We start from the raw sequence: 21,849 nt of genomic DNA, 5'->3' as shown, positions 1-21,849 counted from the left end.
GAATGTGTTCATTTGCTTGATTAGGTAACCTTCTAAACAACATGATCGTTCTCATTGAGAAGCTAAATCCTTAACAACAGGTTTTCTTTAGTTTATCATGTGAGGTTCCATCTGTGCTGCCACCTTCGAATAATTTTGACCATTATTTTCAGTTTCAACTCCTTTCTAGGACTAATCCTTTGTTTCCACTTCATAGAAAGGTGCTAGATTGTCGCAGAAGGAACACAGATCACACCAGGAAGGGTGGAAGCAGGGCTTAGATAATTTTTAAATGAAAGGTCTGAAGTTTAAAAAAAAAAAAGGTCTGAACTTTTAAGTAGAATGTGTATTATCTGCAATTTTTTTTATTATCTTCCAGTAACAATCAATAAATGGACCCTAGCAAACAAGATAATTGATTCCTGAATTGATTTCACATACTGGGAAGTGGTTAAATGTTTAGATGTTGGAGAAGCAACAAGACAAATACATGAGTGTCTGACATTTTTTTTCCTTCTTAGTCATAAGCACACCATTTTACAGTACGCATATGGTGTTGAAATTTTGTTTGGATATAATTTATGAGATCAGGGTTACAAAGACCTCTCTCCCTTTCAATTCTGTGTTGGTATTTTCTCTGATTATTTGTATTTTATCAGTGTCATTGAAATTTCCCTCAAAGAGAAATTCCTCATGCTGGAATTGGTGGTAAATACTCATTATTGAATGAAAGGTTGTTTTTCTTTTATGAAATTATTTTCTTCTGCTGTTGACTTTTGTCTAGTTATGGACTTTCCTTTTCATCCCTACCGTAATGTAATTCTTCTAAAGTTGAAAACAGCCCGAAAGAAACTTGGAGGGCGTTCCAGGTGTTAAGAGTTCTTCTAACCTCGGGTGAATTTTGTAGCACCTGGGAATGGCATATTTTTACCTAGTCTGAGTGTTAAAGAAAGACAGTTCTGGTGCGAAATAGGATCATAATTTAAAAACAAGTCCTACCCCCTGACCCCAGAGGGACTACCCTCTTTGCACTTATCTCCTCTTAGTTGTACTCTGTGCTTTTATTTGCCTGTAAACTCTATCTGAATCTGGTACCCGTTCCCACCCCTCCATCTGAAATTTTCTGTACAAACTGAAAGGAACTGTTTTTCTGGGCAACAAATTAGGCTTCATATGAAAGGAGCTTTATCATGGGTTTGAATGAACAAAAATTGTGTAGTTTTATAAAGATTTCATAATATATCCTCATAAAGATTTCTCTTTCCAATTTTAACAAAAAAACTAAATATAAATTTCATGAAATCTGGTTTAAATCTGAAGAATAACTAAAGAATACTAAAAGAATAACTAAAGAATACTAACTAAAGAAAAACTAAAGAATAATTTTTAAATAAATTTATTTATCACTAAAAAACCTTATATTTAAAAAAGAATCCAGGTAATATTTTTTTCACTTTAATATTTCATATGCCTCTTGAGAAATTTTATAAGTTAACAAAGAAGTCCTGTTTGCCTTTCTTGATATCAAGACTATTCATGTCATATTTAAATTTATGTATTTATAGCTATTCTCTGCTTAAATAAACTCAACATATGAAAAATCCATATTTTAAATAAAAGGTGATTGCTGAACAGTGTGGTGGATTTGAAATTTGAATTATTCACAAAAGTATGAATTACCCTTAGTTTCACCTACCATTTGGCTACATAAGGAACAGTTAAAATATTCTTAATTTATGCTCTTTAGGCTTACATGATCAAAATGCTAGTGTATTAAAAAATCATTGCTCTTTGTTTGTACAGATTTATAACAGTTCCTCCTTTTTTTCTCTCTAACAGATATAAGCTTACCAAAGTCGGCAACGATATGCTACACAGCAGCCTTGCTCAAAGCGAGAGCTGTCTCTGACAAGTAAGTGGATAGTAGCCTGTGCAGTACAGATGCTGGTCTGGACGGAAGGAGATGTGTTGTCTCTGAGGGCTTTCTCTGCAAGTTTTTCTTAGTCTATGAGACCCCTGCTTATGAGCATGCATTTTCCAAAACCTGCATTTTCTTTTCTTTCACTACTAGAAGGAGGGAATGTATATCGCCAGGTATTGTAATGGTGTGTGGGTTCCTAAAGAGGGATTTATATGAAACTCCATGCCTCTGAGGTGACTTTTATTTTTATTTTTTTTTTGCCAGACAGTAGATACCAAAAGGCCTGCTTGGGACTTATACAAAATGCCTTCTTTGATTCATTTTTTTGCATATTCCTCTTCCTCCAGCAGTCCAGGGCGGGGTAGTAGTCATAACAAACATATTAATATGGCAAAAGGGGATGGTCATCTCCCTTTCCTTACCTCATCAATTCCAAACTAACTCCCCACCCAGGATCCGTTTACCTTGAGTCACCATCACAGTGGGACATTTGCCCGTTTTGTTCAGGCAGGTGACTGTGGTATAGAGAATTTCCATAAACCCCCAAGATGACTGGCAGGTGAAAGAAATAGATGACTTAACTGGTTTTGAGTTCATAAACGCTTACACTTCCCGATACACTCCCTTGGTAGCACTGAAAAGCAGATAACAGGAAAAGAAAACAGCCTCTGCTGTGTCAGACAGGTTTGCTGTTAAGTGTGTGTGCACTTCAAGACCGAAGTAATTTTCTTTCATTCTTTTTTATCCTGTAGATCGCCAGTACCTACTGCAACATCTTTTCTCCCTACACAGCGACTCCAGCTTGGGAGGGCAGGGCCAGGGTTGTCACAGCTTCCCCTGTGGTGTCTGCCTGCCAAGCACAGCTCTGGAGTTAGCCCTGGGTGTGAGGTGAGAAAGAGATTGCATGGTCTGGTTTTTTTCATTCACTTGGGCAGGTGTCTCGCCCGCAGTTTGGGCATGCACACTCCCCCTGCCGGAACAGCCCCAAGCAGGCTCGCCTGCTGCTGAAGCTGCAAGACTTAACCCCCCATCGCAGCACTGACATTGGGTTGGGAGCCTCCTTTAAAATTCTCCCCAGTTCTGTTTTTAACCAAGTGCGCTCTTCTGTAACCTAGTTTTCTCTTTTTCCTACACTGTCTGCCCTTGTCAGTCCTACCCCCTCCCCTGACCTAAGCAGGTACCTTCTAGAAAACTTAGATTAGCTATTTAGACAGAGAGACTTCACAGCTGAATTTAATTCCTGCCGCGATTAGATGCAAGCACGCTTTCTGCTTCTGCTGGGGTTTTTGTTGGCCTCTGTCTGAGGGGTCACTCAGAGGTTCTGTGTAGTGGAGGTTTGGAGAGCTCATGCCTTTGGCTCGCTGTGGTTTTCTGGGCCCTTGATGTGTAGATGCCTTCCAGGTTAATGCCCAAGCAGTGGTCCCAACTGGATGGTGTTTGTCTTTCTGCTTTTCAGATTCTCTCCCGAGGCTGCATCTCGGCGGGGGCTGAGCACAGCAGAGATGAATGCAGTAGAGGCCATTCATAGAGCTGTGGAATTCAATCCTCATGTGCCAAAAGTGAGTCTGTGGAATCCCCATAGGAACTCTTTATGATAGCAGAGAGTGTTCAGTGACCACAATGTCATGTCTCCAATGCACCAGTTATAAAAAAATGAATTGCAACCAATGAATGTTGAGGCCCTGTAGAGCCTATGCTTATTAGCCTTGTTTTTAAGTAAAAAAACAAGAGGCTTTGGGGCCCATTTTCGGGCTTCATACAGTAAGGGTAAATTGATAGACCTAGCTTAGGCAGGCCAGGTCAGGAAGCCTGAAAGTGGCAAAATATGGAGATCCCAAGGGTGTTGATGCATTTGATAGGAATTGCACGCCAGTGATAGTCTTACTTAGAACCAACTCGAGACATGAACCTTGTTGTGAATAAAAGTGGTAAAAAATACTCATATGACATTCTGTATCTCCATAAGTAAATGATAGGTAATCAGTATTGGCCAGCAAATAATGAGGAAAACCTCAAAGTGTGAAGAAGTAGTTTTCTTTTGACTTGTGAGTGCCATTTTAATAGGTATATATATAGTAGGAAATATTTGTCTTGTTAACCACATGACTGACCTATTTATAAATATGCAATATTTCCCATATATTTTTTTAAGAATTTGATTTTAAGGGAGTCAAATCATGGCAGAGGATACTTCTGTAATCTTTTATTCAGAAGAGGAGTGTGTGTTCATGACTTACCCGTATTTGAGTACCTACTACGTGATAGGCACGTGGCTGAGGGCCATTTTCAGTTTCTTGATATTATAAAACACATTTTGACCTCTAGGAAACCTCCTGCAGTTCACATCAGGTACTACAAGACAGTTTTCTTGGCAAAATGTCTGATGAAGACTTTCACTGGTGAAAAATGACAAAGGAAGGCTGTTTTCTTGTTTTGTTGCAGTACTGTAGCAAAGGGTGGGGTTGGGTGTGTGTATGTGTGCCTGTGTGATGATTTATGGACTTGCCTACTTTAATTTGTTGATATCCAGAGTGACAAAGATAAGTGATCTAATATCATTCCTGAGGTTTTACTCAGGTCACGGTCATCTTCTCACAAAACAGGAAATTGAAGAGTGGTGCACAGTGCCATATTTGCAGAAGGATTTATTTATCCACTCTAGTTTCAGTGGATAATGACCAACATAGTATTTGTAGACTTAGGTACTGTATATAGGGTGGTATAAAATATATCTATTTAATATTTTTTCAGCTAAGTTAAAAAATGTTTATTCAAATTTGATTAAAATGTAAAACTAATCATGAAAATATTGTCCTGAATTACAGTAAACTTAGGTCATCAATTAATATTTATTGAATACCATTCTGTAACTACAGAGCTATTTTATGAGCTCTGTAGCTCATAAAATAGCCTTAAAATAAATAAGCCTCTTTTAAAAGTAGTATTGGGCAATAGAGTCCTAGATTCTGAGACAAACACTTGGGTTCCAAATCTGACTCTGTCATTTATTAGCCATGGGATCTTGGGTTTAGCATCTCTGAACTCAAAGTTTTCCCTCATCTTCCAAATGAAGATAAAAATATAAGACTCACCTATCTTCTGTGATAAAGATCAAGTGAGATAATATGTTCGAAGTTCTTTGAAAATCCTTGAGTGCTATGTGTTTGTAAATTATTAAAATTATTAATATTTAGCTTGTTGGCAGCTCCTCAAGTATGGGACCTGAATCTTAATTTTTCCAGTTATACCACCCTGAGCCTTGTAATCCTGGGACACAAGATAGAAAACTGGAACAATACTTGTTGGTTAGATATTTTAATTGAAGCTGTCGTTTAATTCTAGATAATGGTCTTAAATGGTTGAGCCTCCAGAAGAGTAGTAAAAGCCCTAAGAAATAGTTTAAAGCTGCCATGGAAGAATTTAACCTCAGTCAACTGCATTCTACTTGCAAAATAGAAGTCTTCTAAAAGTGGAAATAATTTGAAAAAGTTGAAATAATTTGATTTCACTTTACCTTCTAATCATTAAACTGAGAGAAGATAGGGCATGTAAGTAAACTGATTCTCCATCCCTTTGCTTTGTTGGTGATTGTGCTGAGGGGGAAACTTGTTTCCAGATCGTCCTCATTATTGGCATTTCTGTGGGGAAAAAGCCCTGTGAGCTACTGACCTCATATGTTCAGAATTAATCACAAACCTCTGGTACTCGTGTACCGTATGCAGGCTGCTATAAACATCTTTTATACGTGTTCTGTTTGTTGGACTGCTTGCTAATGCTTTAGCAGACATGCACATACACGTGCATACGTGCACACATCTGCGTGACCACGAATGCACATACACGTGCACGCGCATGTATGTGTGTGTGTATATATATGTATATGACTTTTCAGGCAGAGAATAGCCTTAATTCTAATGAAACATCAGTGGAGGATATAAACACGTAGATTCTTGTTGTAAGAAGGGATCTTAAATGTCATGTAGGACACCTTCCCATTTTAAGCTTAAATCTCTCCTCATAATGATACTATGATAATTATGTTTATTTTTGGTTTCTATTAATGTTTACTATGTGGCAAGCACAGTGCTAACTGAACTACATATGCCATCTCATTTATTTTTCATAACAACATTGTGAAGTGTATCATATTATTATCCCTGCTACATAGATGAGGGCACTGCAGGTTTGGAGAGGTTAAGTAATCTGCTCTTGGTCACACAGTAATTAAATGACAGAGCCTGAACTGATTCTGGGTTATCCGGCTCTTAAACATCTCCCTCCACTGACCCCCAGATCCCACCAGGTGGCAGACCAGCCTAGGCTTGAACCTTCAAATGATGGCGGCCACATCCCTTCCCAAGGCACTCAATTCCCTGTAGACAATTCAGATTTCTTCAGGATATTATCATGTCTTAAACACTGCCATAGCCTTCTTTTTCTCTTTCACAGGAAGTTGTCAGTGGCCCACCACAGGAATTTTCAGTATATACACGCTGTTTTACCCAATTATAGTCTGCTTGGCAGGAGAAAAAAATACCAAATATGATAACTGTGAACCGCCTTCCATAAATTTCCGTCTTAGTTCCAACTGGTATCCCAGTAAGCATAGTTAATATTTCAACATCCAATGATAAATATTAGTTATTTACCCCAGGAGGGTTATTCTTAGGAACTCTCTTTACCTGCAAACATGAGGAGTAGGGAGTATAGCTCCTAACCACATCTCAGGACTGGGAAATAAATAACAATAGTAGGGCTTCCCTGGTGGTGCAGTGGTTGAGAGTCCGCCTGCCGATGCAGGGGACACGGGTTCGTGCCCCGGTCCGGGAGGATCCCACATGCCGCGGAGCGGCTGGGCCCGTGAGCCATGGCCGCTGAGCCTGCGCGTCCGGAGGCTGTGCTCAGCGACAGGAGAGGCCACAACAGTGAGAGGCCCGCGTACTGAAAAATAAATAAATAACAATAGTAAAAAGCCATGGATTTCTGTTCTGAAGGAGAGCCTCTGAAGCCGTTAGATTCTAAACATGAGGATTCCTGAAGCTTTAGATTGCAGCAGATTTTAAGGAGGAAGCAGCCCATAGGCTCATACTACGAATCGAATTGTGTTACTCCCCTCCCAAGGAAGTGCAGCAGTGTCTCCAACCCTATGGAAGGTACCAACTCCTTGGATAGTTCTTCAGGACCCCTCATGATCTAACCCAACTTGTTTTTCATTTTTTTCTAGATCCTTCCAACAGTCCACTTACTGTTCCAGAAACATTCTTCTCCTCTTCCCTCTTTGCTGCTTCTGAGGCAGTCCTCCTCATCCTTCACCCCCACCATTACAAGTCACCACCAGGAAGCCTGTGCTCCCCTTGTCCCAGAATCAGTCTTCCCCCTCTGGTCTCTCACTACAGTGCATTGATTATGTGCTTACTGTTCACCTCTTTTTGAGAATGACTAGGGGTATTAGGATCTTAATCATGCTGGTGATTTCCAAGAACTGGGTACACAGTTGAAGAAGACAAATCTTTAAACCATTAGAGGACTTTCCCATTTAATGTGATTAAAATAGCAGTTTTGAGTTTAAAGAGAGTTTCTCCATTTTTTTCAAGAAAATTTCACTCATGTAATGCTGGACAAATGAAGGGTAAGTTCAGCTCTGTTCTGTATTATCTATGTATTGTTATGTTGTATTGCTATATACTGTTTACTGGATTTTGGGCTTCAGTTTTTTTCTTCCACTTTCCCGGAAAATGTGCTTCCTCACCTGCCCTGCTCTTGCCCAGCTGGACAAGGTTGACATGGGAGGGATGCTTTCTATCAGTGATCCGTTACTTTACACAGACCTAAGTTAATTAGTGCTATGTGCTCTTAGTATGCTACACCTCCATCGTAAGGCTCTCCCTGTGAAGAGACACATTTTTGGTTTGCAGGATGTTACATTCACTCCTTCAGGGTGCTAAAGATAAATTTCATTTTGACAAATTTCCAAAATAGACTAAATTATTGGTTTGTTACAAGCAGTATTAGATATGGTTTTTCCCTCTGTAGTGGTGTTATAATAATAATTTTTATATTTGAGAAAAGAATAAAGTCATTCATAATCCCATCGTATCTAGTCATATTTAAGACCATTTTTTCTAGCCTTTTTCCTCTGCATTTTTCATACTTAGGAATCATAATCACATAGCATATTCATATTTTTAAAAATTAACATGGGATGCTTCAGTTGGACTTTATGGTTGGGAATTGGGGGTAAATTTATTCCTCCTAGGGGAGGATCATCAGATTTTCAGAGTTCTCTGACCTTAAAATGGTTATCCTCTAACTTAACAGTAAAGTGCACGTCTTTTAGCCAAGTGCCTTCAAACGTTTTAAAATATTCTCTGGATGATTTACTTCCTTTTTTTTGTTATAAAAAGCACATAACATAAAATCTACCCTCTTAACAAATGTTTAAGTATACAGCACGGCGTTGTTAACTATAAGCCTGTCGTCGTACAGCAGATCTCTAGAACCTTTTCATCTTCGTGATGGACACTTTATACCAGTCGAACAGCAACTCTGCATTTCTCCCTCCTCCCAGGCCCTGGTAGCCACCATTCTACTTTCTGCTTCTATGCATTTTACTCCTTTCGCTACCTCATATAGGTGGAATCATGCAGTATTTGTCCTTCTGTTACTTATTTCACTTAGCATGCTGTCCTCCAAGTTCATCCATATTGTAGCATAAGGCAGGGTTTCTTTCTTTTTTAAGACTAAATAATATTCCAGTGTGTGTGTGTGTGTGTGTGTGTGTGTGTGTGTGTGTGTGTGTATCACATTTTCTTTATTCATGCTTTCGTTGATGGAAATTTAGGTTGTTTCCACTTCTCAGCTATTGTGAACATGGGAGTGTAAATATCTCTTCAGGATTCTGTTTTCAGTTCTTTTAGGTGAATCCCCAGAAGTGTGATTGCTGGATCATGTTTTTAATTTTTTGAGGGGTCTTCATATCGGCTGCACCATTTTACATTCCCCCAACAGTGCACAGGAGTTCTAGTTTCTCCACTTCCTTGCTAACACTTGTCATATTCTATTTTTTTGATAGTGGCCATCCTAACATGTGTGAGGTGATATCTTATTGTGGTTTTGATTTACATTTCCCTGATGATCTGTGATGTTACCTTTTCATGTACCTGTTGATCATTGTATGTCTTCTTTCGAAAAATGGCATTTCAAGTCCTTTGCTCACTCTTAAATCAGGTTATTTTTAAACATTGAGTTGGAAGAGTTCCTTATTTATTTGGATATTAACTCCTTTTCAGCTACGGTTTACAGATATTTTCTCCCATTTCATAGGTTTCCTTTTCACTCTGTTGATTGTTTCCTTCACTGTGTAGAAGCTTTTTATTTCGATGTAGTCCCACTTGTCTACTTTTGCTTTTGTTGCCAGTGCTTTTGGTATCATATCCAAGCAATCATTGCCAAGACCAGTGTTAGGAATTTTTTTCACCTATGTTCAACTCTTACTGCATTTTGAGTTGATTTTTGCCTGTGGGGTAAGATATGGGTCCAGTTTGATTCTTCTGCAGGTGGATACCCAGTTTTTCCAGCAACATTTGTTGAAGAGAATGATTTGGTTCTTGCATCCTCTAATTGTAGACATCAGGTTGTGGTCAACTCCAATAGTGAACCTCTTTGGGCATAAAGATTTTTTGGTCTTTAAGATTATTTTCTTAGGATAGATTTACAGAATGAGAATGACTGAGTAACATGTAGAAGCACTTCAGGGTTCTTGATATTTACTGCCAAGTTGCTTATCAAAAAAATTGTAGCAGTTTACACTCCCATCAGCTGGTGACTCCTACTTTTCCATTTCCTCACACCTTCGCCAGCATTTAGCAGTTTGTCTAAAAACAAAAACGAAACAGAGGGAGTGAGAGAAGGAGAAAAAAATTATGATTTTATTAAGTACAGCTGGAATTCTGTTCTTTTAGTTTGCATTCCTTTGCCACTACTAGTAACGTGGAACATTTTCAGCCATGTGCGTGTCTGAATTGTCAGGCCAAGTATGTGGAGTTCCTATTATTACTGAGAAAGCATTAATTACAATGATGGTGCAAAGGGTACCAACATAAAGGTAGGCAGACCTATCAAGTATTATTGAAAGAGTTCAAAAGTGTTCAAAACAAGGACACCCACTTCCTGTCCATGGGACCAGAGGGAAGTATGGGAAGGAGGAGTTAATTAGCTCCCTGCCTGTTTCTATTTTGATAAAATGGGGATAAGAGTTAAGTCTTCATAAGGTTGTTGAAAAGTAAGTGGAATTACACTGTGTAACTCGTTCAGTGCGTAGTAGGTGCGCGATACGTGCTGGCCCTTTCATCGCCGCTTTGCTTGTACCTTCAGCTCTATTTCTGCACTTGCATGCTGGGTGGAAGTAGGGGCTGCCTAGAAACATGCATTAATGGTACTTCTTGGACCACCCTAGTCTGAAGAAGGATAACCAGAGAGTGTAACAGTGGCGCTACAGGGCCCTGATCTGGAGTACCCACAGGTTCTCCTCAGGCCTCCAGATTTGAGAGGAGGCTCTAGCGCGTTCTGGCTGCAGCTGTTGTCTTCAGGGATTTCCAGTTTGTAACTGCTGGCTAAGTCCTTTGCTGATTAAGAGGTGCCCGTTTCTGACCTCTGCCTTGTATTCTTGTTCTAGCATAGCCACTCCTGCTTCCGCCGCCAAAAAAAAAAAAAAAAACCCCAAACAAAACAGGAACGACAAACTAATTAATAACGATTTATTATTTTTAAAGCAATAAACAGTTTTTCCCTCCTAACGCAATCTTATGTGAAACCCCAATGAACAAAGTAATTAAAAGTAGAACCACTGTGATGAAACTGGAATGAGAAGGCTGGTAGCCCTGCAACCCCAATGCACCTCTGCATACAGAGAGAAGCCTGTGAGCCCTGACCACCACCACAGGAAAACCCCCAGCTTGCGAGGTCTCACGCATAGAACAGGAGGCCCTACACCCATGCTGAGCCCCAGCTACTTGGGATGCTTGGGTGTTGTGGGTGGAGCTATCGAGGGAGAAAAATCAAGAAAGATCACCAGCACCGATGGGGAAAAGCTTTCTTCTTCATCTTGCCTAAAATCCCGGCACTATTAAACCTCGCGCTCATCTTACTGGGCCCACCCAGGGACCTGCAGGGGGTGCAGTTGGCACCCTGAGGGTGCTGGCGGAAGGGGGCTCACCATGCTCCTAAAGCTTATTTACCAACAGAGCAGCCTGAGCTTGACAGAATATTGGGGTGAAGATCTAGTTTTTAAATTATATCAGAGTATGGAGAGAAAGTCGTGAGAAAAATGGAGAGCAAAGAATGAAGAATGTTATGACAGAAATGCATTCCCATTAAAAATTTGCATTTTTTTTAAAAAGCTCATATCACGTTAATCTAAAATTTCACGGGAATTTTGAAAGGCTCATGGGGGAAAACATCCTGGTAAATGTATCTGCCAATGGAGTGTCCACAGGACCTTGTTATAATGATGGAAATTCTATTTCTTGCGAACACTAATGCAGGCCTCCCTTTATATCTTGGTAAAGCTGATTGACAGAGTATAAAATTGCTTTTTAATCCAATTTAGGAAACAAAATGTGTAGTGGGTTTTAACATTTAAAAATGCTTGAAGCGTGGAAGCAGAAACTCAGAATACCCTGGCAGATGGTCTGTGATATTGTATATCAATGGTATATTTCAGAAATATTATTTCAATATAAGTTGTTTTTGAATTGAGTCATGTTTTGTTCCAAAGCTTTTTTGCATTAGAGTAAGGAGAATGTATTGTGGAAATATGACCCGGAGAAAAATGAGCAGAAACCAGTTTTTAGCAATGTATCTCAGGAATAGAACGTTTCTAAGAGGTCTCTTTCTTTAACAAAACCCACTGTAGCTGCTCCCACCAAGGTCACTCCCGCCACGGCCTCCCCAGCTCATCCTATCTCATGTCTCCTGGGCATTTGGTCCCACTGACCACTTTTTCTATCTGAGGTCATCTTGGCTCCTTGCCACCTTCTCCTGGCCCACTCCTGCCTCTCTGAGCACTCGTTGCCTGCAGCGCTTCCTCCCTGCTCACCCTCAGGTTGGTTCTCCTTTCCTGCTTGCAGCCCTCCTGGGAGACCTCATGCGCTGCCCCTGGCTGAGCCTCTCCCCACACACCCAGACCCCTGTCTCCAGCTGCTCTCCCAGGCTCCAGACCTGCACACCTTCACTCCTCACTGCAGGCAGAGAAGTCTGGCAGGCACGACAGCTGCTAAGCCTTTTCCTCCTCTGGTGTCTTCGTCTTAGCTAATGATCTCACATTATTCTAGTTTCCTAAACTAGAAATGTCACAGTGACCTTTGATTCCTTCTCTTGCCCTCAGATTCAGCGAGGCACCACGTCCAGGGGAAGTCCCCGTCCTCGGTTTCATCACCCCTCACTCGGACCGTGACAGGAACTTTCTGACTTTGCTAACTTGAATCTCTTCCCTGTCGGGTGCTCCTACACGTGACTTGCCCATTTCTTTCAAAACCACAAACTGTACCAACTCACTTCCCGATTGCCTACTGCAGAGGTTTTCAAACTGTCTCCCTAGGAGCCATAAGGGTCTTCAGTCTTCTTGTGGGTCCCTCCCCCAAGATCCCCAGAGTTTTGTTTTACATCACTTGCACATTCTGTTTGATATTTCCTTTTTTTCCTTTGAACAAATTTGTTGGTGTCTCAAAGTTTGAAAACCACGGAATAACTCCAGGTGAAGGTCACACTCTGGAGCATAGCATGCAAGGCCTTCTACAACCACTTTTCCTGCTTCACTCCCTCGGAGAGTAGCATAACACCTGAGTTCCGGCGCAGGTTCCATCACATACAACTTGTGCAACCCAGGATGAGCTCTTTAACTTCCCAAAGCGTCCATTTTTCCATCTGTAAACTAGGGATAATACTATCAGCTCCCTCACAGAGCTGTAAGGGGTTCCTGAGATAAGAAGCTTGACGCACGTTAGTGCTTCATCAGTGTTGGCAATTCCTGTCATGTTAGTACTCAAGCACCTCAAGATTGCAAGCCCGGTGTGTCCTCTGATGCTTTGGTGCCCAGCCTTGCAGTGGCTTCTGCCTCCCCTCATCTTTACAGGTAAACCTTTGTTTATTTAGTGAGACTGACTCATTTTTTCTGTGAAGCTGTCCCAGAGATAATGCTCCCCGTTTGCTTCCTGAGTACTAAGTATAGACCTCTTACTAAGGCAGTCACCATGTTGAATTTTATCGTTTCTTTGTACACGTATGCGTGCGCACACACACGCTCCTACAAAGATTAGGGATTAGCAAGGTAGTCACCTGACTGATCATGTCCGTGCCCTTCAGGTGAATTGTGGGTGCGCCATATCTGTGCCCTTGGTGTAGACTGTGGGTGCTCCCACAGAAGATCGTTAGAGAGCACTGTGGCCACTGCTGTATCTGTGCCCTTGGGGGACATTACGGCACTCCCATATCTTTCTTGGGGATATACTGTGAACACACCCATATTTTTTGAATGAAGCAAAGTAACTGATGAATAGGTAAGTGAACCAGCAAGAAACAGTTACCTTGAGAAGAGGACCCCTGAGTGGTACTACAGATCACAGGCTGAATTTGGCATTTCAGCTTTGCTTTGTGTTTGCCTCCATATTGGTCAGTTGGTGACTCTGCTGGCAGCCCGTTCTCTTCAGCTGAACTGCTACTACTATAAAATTGCTGAAGTATTTTACCTAGAAACAGACTCAATCATCTGTGGGACACACATACACAAGAAGTATAACTTACCTCCACAGTAATTTAAATACTTCATTTTTTTGTTTGTTTGTTAACAAAAATAACTACTATTCGGTGAATACTTATGTGCCAGGAGCCATGTGAATGCTTTACAAATATTATCCTGTGTAATATTCAAAAGTTAAAACAGCAAGATGGGTATTTTTATTTCTCTGTTTTAACAGATGAGCAACCTGAGGTTGAAAGAAATTAAATAACTTGTCCAAGGTCTCTTAGCGGAATAGTAGAGACAGGATTCAAACAGTGATGCAAAGGGGCAGAGGGCAGATGAGGGGAGGGGGCCAGGGCCGGGGGACAGTGCATCTCAGGCTTCATCGCAGCGTGGCCTGAGCGAGCCGAGGCTCCTGCGTCATTTTTGTCCTATTCCAGCGTGCGTCTTACTGAGTCCAGGGTGTGGACAGCATTGAAACTCAGAATATGTAGCATGTCTTCCAAGTAGCACTAGCTGTATTCTCTGAACCCTTTACTGATGTTTTAAAAACATCTTTTCTGGGCTCACAGCCTCTTTCAGAGCCAGTTGCACCAAAGCACTGTACACATATGAAAAATTGCTCTCTCTGGTTATCTTGTTTGTTTGCGTGGTTTGCTGTTTACGTTCTTGATGCAAGTCTAGAAAATAGTTTTGTATTATATATATATATATATATATACACACACACACACGTACATATATATATATAGACAGAAAAAATATTAAAATGCTTATTATAGAAAACTTGGAAAGCATAGAAAAAGCACAAAAGAAATTAATCTTCCATAAAATCAGATATTTTGCCACCATTCACATTCAATCTGTGACCTTCCAATGCTTTTAATGCCTACATGTACATTTGTATTACCCAAATCGTAATCTGTACGATACACTTGGTCTTTTCCTTCATGTTATGTCAGGAACATTTCCTCATGCTAGTAAATATTCTTCTACTACCTGATTTTGGGGAGCAATTTGATAGCTATCATCTAAATGTACTGTTGTTTAATTAATCTGTTCTTTCTCATTTTGTTTATTCCTGTATTTTTGCCAGTGATTTTCATATGACATCTGCTGTTGTCGGTATTGAAATCCTAAAAGGGGGTATGGATTTTTTGGCATTAATGTCTGTGTGAAGGATAACTTTGGGATCATGTTCACTCTAATTGTTATAGAATTTTAAGATCTTAACAGAAGAGACTTGAGCAGTCACGTGTGGTAGCCTGTGACAGGGCGCATCTCTCCTGACAGGTGAGCCGGCCTCTGCTCACAGACCTCCATAAGTAGGCACTACTCAGCTCCTCTTTGCCTGTTCTAACATTATATGTTCCCATCTTGGGCATAGGAACTAGATTCTGACACAAATAGATTTTGAAAAGTTCCTTCCGAAACCTTTAGAAGCCTTGCTTCAAGATCAATGTGATTTGAGAATCTGGGAAGGAAGTTAGAGGCAGGATGGCAAGCAAGATAGCACAGGATGCTGGCTTAGCGAATAGAAGCCAAGTAACTATTGCAGACAGGCAGGGAGTGTTCTCTGATTTGCAAGCTACAGTTATTCTAATTGATTTCTGCATACTTGTGGATAGGGATCTGCCCTCTTCCATTTATTTTTCTCTCAACAAGTAAGATGTGAAATGTTGCTCCATGCCTTTCTAATTTAAATGTTGCACATGTTGAGAACCGATCTTGCCAGCCATTTTAAGCCTGGCCAGGAACATAACACATTGTTGTTATTAGCCTTCATTATTTGGTTAGAGCCAACATTTTGTTTGGAACTATGCTGCAGTATCAATCTCCTCTATAGACATAACCTATTTCTGCCATAAAGTGGATGCGATGAGAAAGCAGCTGAGTTTCCTTGGTGAGTTGCTCTAGTTAGTCTCACGAGGCTGCTGAGGCCAGGGGATGCTCATTGTGAGAGAGTTCTTGGGAAATGAGATTCATGTTCTTGAGGACTTATAATTGAGCTGAGGAGAAGGACACATGGATAGCTAATCTAAGGTGGTTTGTGAAAAGTACACATGTGCAAAGATCAGAGGGAGCTTAGGGGAGAAACAGAGCATTACCTCACGGCTCACATTGGGTGGCTGTGGACGACGTCCTTGAAGCCATATGCACCACGTTCAGTCTGAGTAAACCATCTGTCTCACACACATGTGCACTATTGCTTTCCAAATATGTAGATGCCCTGGTGGCCTACAATACTTTTGAACGAATTCTTGTATCATTACTATTTATTGTATAACTATTTGCCATGCTGTGTATTTTTGATCAGTAGATTCTACACTTACAGTTTCTATCATGGGCATCTGTGAAACTTTTTCATGTTAAAAATTGTTTCCGTTACTTCAGGGTTAGAAACTTCCATTGTCTGAAGCAGTGCTGTCCACTAGGACCTTCTGTGATCATAGAAATGTCTCTGCATTGTCCAGTAGGGTAGTCATTAACTCCATATAGCACTCGAGGACTTGAAATACGACTAGTGGGACTGAGGAGCTGAATTTTTAATTTTGTTTGATTTTAATTGATTTAAACTTAAATAGACACACATTAAATAGAGGCTACCGTATTGGACAACACAGATCTAACATATCCCTTTGTAGATAATTTTCTAAAACTCCTCCCTCTTTCCCCAAGTTTCCTCTGCCACACCCCTTCCTAGTTTGTTTAGACTTCTACCCACATGTGGGTGGCTGCCAGGCCCACTTCTTCTCAGGTGCTCCTATTCCTGAATGTTCCTTAGCCCAAGAGAAGAGTTCTCTCACAGATGTGACTTTGAAAGCCTTTCCTAAATCATAAAAATGAAAAGGAACGGTGTGCTCGCTTTGGCAGCACATATACTAAAATTGGAATGATACAGAGAAGATTAGCATGGCCCCTGCACAAGGATGACATGCAAATTCGTGGACCATTCCATATTTTTGAGGGCGTGAAGAAAAGGGAACCCTCTTGCACTGTTGGTGGGAATGTAAATTGATACAGCCACTATGGAGAACAGTATGGAGGTTCCCTAAAAAGCTAAAAATACAGCTACCATACAACCCAGCAATCTCACTACTGGGCATATACCCTGAGAAAACCATAATTCAAAAAGAGTCATGTACCACAATGTTCATTGCAGCTCTATTTACAATAGCCCAGAGGTGGAAGCAACCTAAGTGTCCATCATCGGATGAATGGATAAAGAAGATGTGGCACACGTATACAACGGAATAGTACTTAGCCATAAAAAGGGACGAAATTGAGTTATTTGTAATGAGGTGGATGGACCTAGAGTCTGTCATACAGAGTGAAGTAAGTCAGAAAGAGAAAAACAAATACTGTATGCTAACGCACATATATGGAATCTAAAAAAAACGGTACTGATGAACCTAGTGGCAGGGCAGGAATAAAGACACAGGTGAAGAGAACGGGCTTGAGGACACAGCGGGGGAAGGGGAAGCTAGGACAAAGTGAGAGAGTGGCACGGACATATATACACTACCAAATGTAAAATAGACAGCTAGTGGGAAGCAGCTGCAAAGCACAGGGAGATCAGCTTGGTGCTTTGTGACCACCTAGAGGGGTGGGATATGAAGGGTGGGAGGGAGACGCAAGAGGGAGGGCATATGAAGATACATGTATATGTATAGCTGATTCACTTTGTTATATAGCAGAAACTGACACACCACTGTAAAGCAATTATACTCCAATAAAGATACATAAAAAAAAGTTGACTATTTGGTAGGCTATAAATAATTATTAGAAACTCAGAAGTCAAAATCTTATTCTAGGGCACTCATTAAGCAAGAAATTTTCCCTTTCCTTTGTTCTCCTGATGATTATTAAAAAAAATTAATAGAGTTCATAGCATTTTACAAGTTATGACTCTTGGGGCCTTCTAAAATCATCATGGGCAGCAGCAGAAGCCATGACATAAAGGCTTCTATTAAGGTAAAATCACGAGACGATATATTTCTGAACATAAAATTCTACCTTATATTTATATATTTATTATATCAATAGATACAGTGCTAGTTGGATTACTAGGTAATTCAAAATCGTTATTTTTCCTAAAAGATTTTTGTCATTCACTGTTTCAAAACAAGATGAAGGAAGAAGGCAGTAACATGTAGAATTCAAAAAAGCACATGAACTCGTGCTTGAGGACCTCCCATCAAAATAATGAACACCAGAGCTTCCCTGATGGCGCAGTGGTTGAGAGTCCGCCTGCTGATGCAGGGGACATGGGTTCGTGCCTCGGTCTGGGGGGATCCCACATGCCGCCCAGTGGCTGGGCCCGTGAGCCGTGGCTGCTGAGCCTGCGCGTCCGGAGCCTGTGCTCCGCAACGGGAGAGGCCACGGCAGTGAGAAGCCCGCGTACTGCAAAAAATTAATAATAATGATGAACACCTTTCATGGACCAGCCTGGGAAGAGGTCTTACTATCGAGGAGGGCCTTCAAGCCCACCGGCTCCGCAAGTGTGAGGGCTGCACGGCTGCTCTCCGTGCTCTCGGGGTGGGCTCTCATTTCCTGCTCTTCCTGCTTTGAGGCCTAAGGCTTGGAGCTTTCTTCAGATAACCAGACCCAGAGCAAGGAAAGTTTCATTTGCTGAACCAAGAGGCCGGAATGTGTCCACCTGGCTCTTGCTGGGCGGTGTGCCCCGATGCCAAGCATGCTAACAGGAGAGGAAGCCTAAAGGCCACTGCACCCCACGTGCCCAGTGTATGAACCCACAGCAAGATGAGAGCGAAACATTGATGGGTGTCTTGTGACCCATTCTGTGGATCCGGATTCTTCCACTCTTCCCCCTCTTTCATAAATTTAAAATTGTTGGACATCTCTTCTCATAGCACCTCCTTTCACTGTATTTGTGCTGTTTTCATGAAACACGTACCTCTGTGGTCTGCTAATCTCCATTTTACAGGAGATGACTGGGTTGTTGTGACAGTGGTTGGTGGTGGTGGGGTGTGTGTGTATGTGTGTGTGTGTGTGTGTGTGTGTGTGTGTGTGTGTTGGGAACGAATCCGGAGGGGAGGTGGTGAAGAGTGGAGCTCGGGGAACGCCAGCTGGCAAAGACAAGTGAGCATCTGCAAATATAAAATACCGGCCTGAATTTGCTTCCCTTTCTATTCTATAGTAAACACGAAAGAGTACAAAGGGCAACTTAGTCTGCTGTGAGCCCCCAGGAAGAATATCCATTCTTGCCCTGCGCTCCTGAGACCCCTGCAGTGTTTCGGAAAGGAGCCGAAAGAACAGTGTGGTTTGGGGTCTGTACTGCTCCCCTCCCTTGGGTCTTCCTGTGCCCAGGCTGCCACCCCTCTTCCTCCAGCACCTGAGCAGCTACGGGTGACCCTTTCTGCAGGACTAGGGCCTTCTCCTTGATAGACCTGTGAGGAAAACCTAACGGGCAGTGCTAAACATCCTCAGGTCTCTCCAGTGTGGTTGGTTTAGTCATATGAAACTTCTTAACCGTCATGTGTTTGTTTCATGTATTTTCATTCTGGTTACAAGATTATACCAACTTATTGTGTCTTCTAAATTTTCCTTTTTGCTGTTTGAGTCTGTATATGTATATATATATTTCTTTGATTAGAATATCTTAGCCTGAAAGCCTCTGATGTTCACTGTAGGAAACTAGTACAAGGCTAATTACCTGCCAGCAAACTTTGCATTGCTGGATGTTTCAGTAATTGCCTTCAAATGTGGTGATGAGGTTGCAGGTTTGATGAAATGCTTAAGAGCGGCGGCTTTAGGGAAATCAACCTCTCCATTTTCCATTCTGAATTCCAAATTACTGTGTATTAACACATCTGTCTCCTGCATTTTTTTATTTCAGTACCTACTAGAAATGAAAAGCCTAATCCTGCCCCCAGAACATATCCTGAAGAGAGGGGACAGTGAAGCAATAGCATATGCGTTCTTTCATCTGGCACACTGGAAGAGGGTAGAAGGGGCTTTGAATCTTCTGCATTGTACGTGGGAAGGCAGTAAGTAATTTTCTTTCTTTGAAATGTTTTTAAAGCATGAAAAGACGCTAAAACTGTTTTTACCCTGAGTGTTCACGGTGAGTGATGGAGATTTGCATATCTATAGCTCTCCTTCTCTGTGATATTCCATCACCAAGAGATGGTTAATTACTCAGGCTCTCTAGTTTCCCAGTGGTGGTGGGTGTTACTGTGGTGATCCCATCTCTGCAGCTCAAAAAGGCAAGTTTATACAGTGGATGGGGTGAGTCTGGGCTATTCTGTCAGAGGAGCATTTTACAGCTGGAAAACCCTCTTTGGAGACCTGGACAGCCCCTCGGCACCATGGGAACCTTTGGCGTGGGGTCAGGCCTCGTGCTGGGCTCTGATGACCAGTTCTGGATGCCCTTTCTGGGAGGGTTGGCTGAAGAGCCACAGTTATCCTCCAGGAGAGCTGGGTTAGCCAAACACAAACGAGCAGCGGTTACGCTTGCTTCAGAACAAGAGCAGTGGCCGCTGGACTCCAGTATGGTGGCAGGTGTAGCATTGCGCGTTAAGGGATAAATGCCTGTTAGATGGATGTGGGGATAAACTGATCTGAGCACGAGCTGGGCACCGTCATTCCGTGTAAGGAGACGCGGCTCCAACGGTGGGTGAGACGTGCTCCCTGCCCTGGAGGAGCATTTCATCCAGTTGGGAGGAGTCATCAGCAGCATGTAACAGCTGCCCAGTGATTCTTCAGACAGGAGAGGCCTATGGGGTGGAGCAGTCATGGTTAACCTTATGGGTCATATGAGATTTGAACCAAGCCTTGAAGAACTGGGACGGTATTATAAGCAAGGACACTGTGAACAAATGCTAAGCGGTGGGGCTGTTGGGGAGAACGAAAATTAAGGAAAAAGGCTCAAGATTGTGGATTATTGGACCACATATATATTGACACTTGGTTATCATTAATTTAAGCAAAACAAACACAACATGTAGCATGGGTTTTTTTTCCCCCCTCTCATGGGGAAAAGAAATATTAGAGTCTTCAGATAATTTTTCCTTAGTTCACTCCTACTCTGATCAGCCTCACAAATGAATGTCTTTTTAATCCCTTTCACTGTTTATCTTTGCTCCTTCCATTTTCATTTTGCTAATCTTCTGCTCTTCCCTTTTCCTGCCCTTCCCTAACCCAGCAGGAATCTAAACTGGTGCAGGAAGGGAAGGGGGGCAGCCGAATGAGATGGAGTAAAAGTAACTTGACAGGGGACTCAGGTTGATTGAAAGTTTTTTGTTTAGTTGTTTTGAAAACATTTCTTTAGAGAATTGATAGCGGGTCAAGTTAAATCATTTACTATTTATACCTTGAGGGATATCGACTTGATCGATGTTTCTACCCCTACTCTGTAAGTGTGGTAACATACTCCAGGTGTCCTGGTCCCGCTATTTGGATATGTTAAGACAGCACACTCTGCTCAGGGTGTGTGTGGACATGTATGCAGTCCCCTCTGGCTTGGGCTTCTTGTTGCATTTAAAGTGTTCTATCCAGATGAGACAAAAGGAATTTTTATTTAAACATGAGAAAGAGACAGAAAAAGCCCAGCAAGAATAAACATGAGAGGCCTCACCTAGTGTTAGTCGTGGTAAAATTAAATGGACAAACTGACTTAACCAAATAAGAACGTATTTATAGATCGGTACCTTGGAAACATAGTAGTAGAAGCTTATTGATTGGATCTAATTGATAAGAAAGTTACCAGTCCTATAGAAAAGGTCAAAAGCGGGTGGGCGGAAGTGATGAAGACACAGTGTCAGGAATGGCATAACTATTAAAAAAAAACCATGAGGAAATTCTGTTTGGAAATTAGTTACCCATATAATCATGTAACAATAGGGAGATGCTCTGGAACAACTGGGAAGGACAGTGAGATTGTGAGAAATGTGAAGTGACATAGTGAACCCCACACCAAGCAGTGTAGTACCTCTGAGGGGATGTAATTACCTCTTTATTAGAATAAAAAGAAGGGGTGAGTTTTTTGTTTTGTTTTTGTTTGTTTATTTGGTTTGGTTTTTTTAAACATCTTTATTAGAGTATAATTGCTTTACAATGGTGTGTCAGTTTCTGCTTTATAACAAAGTGAATCAGTTATACATATACATATATCCCCATATCTCTTCCCTCTTGCATCTCCCTCCTCCCACTCTCCCTATCCCACCCCTCTAGGTGGTCACAATGCACC

At 41.5% G+C, this 21,849-nt stretch overlaps 1 protein-coding gene across 5 annotated transcripts in view; it reads left to right on the top strand.

The window, feature by feature from the left end:
* The window catches only part of ST7 (suppression of tumorigenicity 7), a 254,231-nt gene that overhangs the window by 214,441 nt on the left and 17,941 nt on the right, over positions 1–21,849 (top strand). For all 5 annotated transcript variants that reach the window (XM_082662065.1, XM_082662063.1, XM_082662064.1 and 2 more), the window contains 3 exons: positions 1,819–1,891; positions 3,357–3,459; positions 19,498–19,648. In XM_082662065.1, the coding sequence (XP_082518191.1) occupies positions 1,819–1,891; positions 3,357–3,459; positions 19,498–19,648 (327 nt within the window). The remainder of the gene's footprint in view (positions 1–1,818; positions 1,892–3,356; positions 3,460–19,497; positions 19,649–21,849) is intronic.

Source organism: Grampus griseus, assembly GCF_964374135.1.
Source record: "Grampus griseus genome assembly, chromosome: 9".
Classification (NCBI taxonomy): domain Eukaryota; kingdom Metazoa; phylum Chordata; class Mammalia; order Artiodactyla; family Delphinidae; genus Grampus; species Grampus griseus.
Note: the sequence above shows the minus strand (reverse complement) of the source record. Positions and strands in the feature narration are given on the sequence as shown.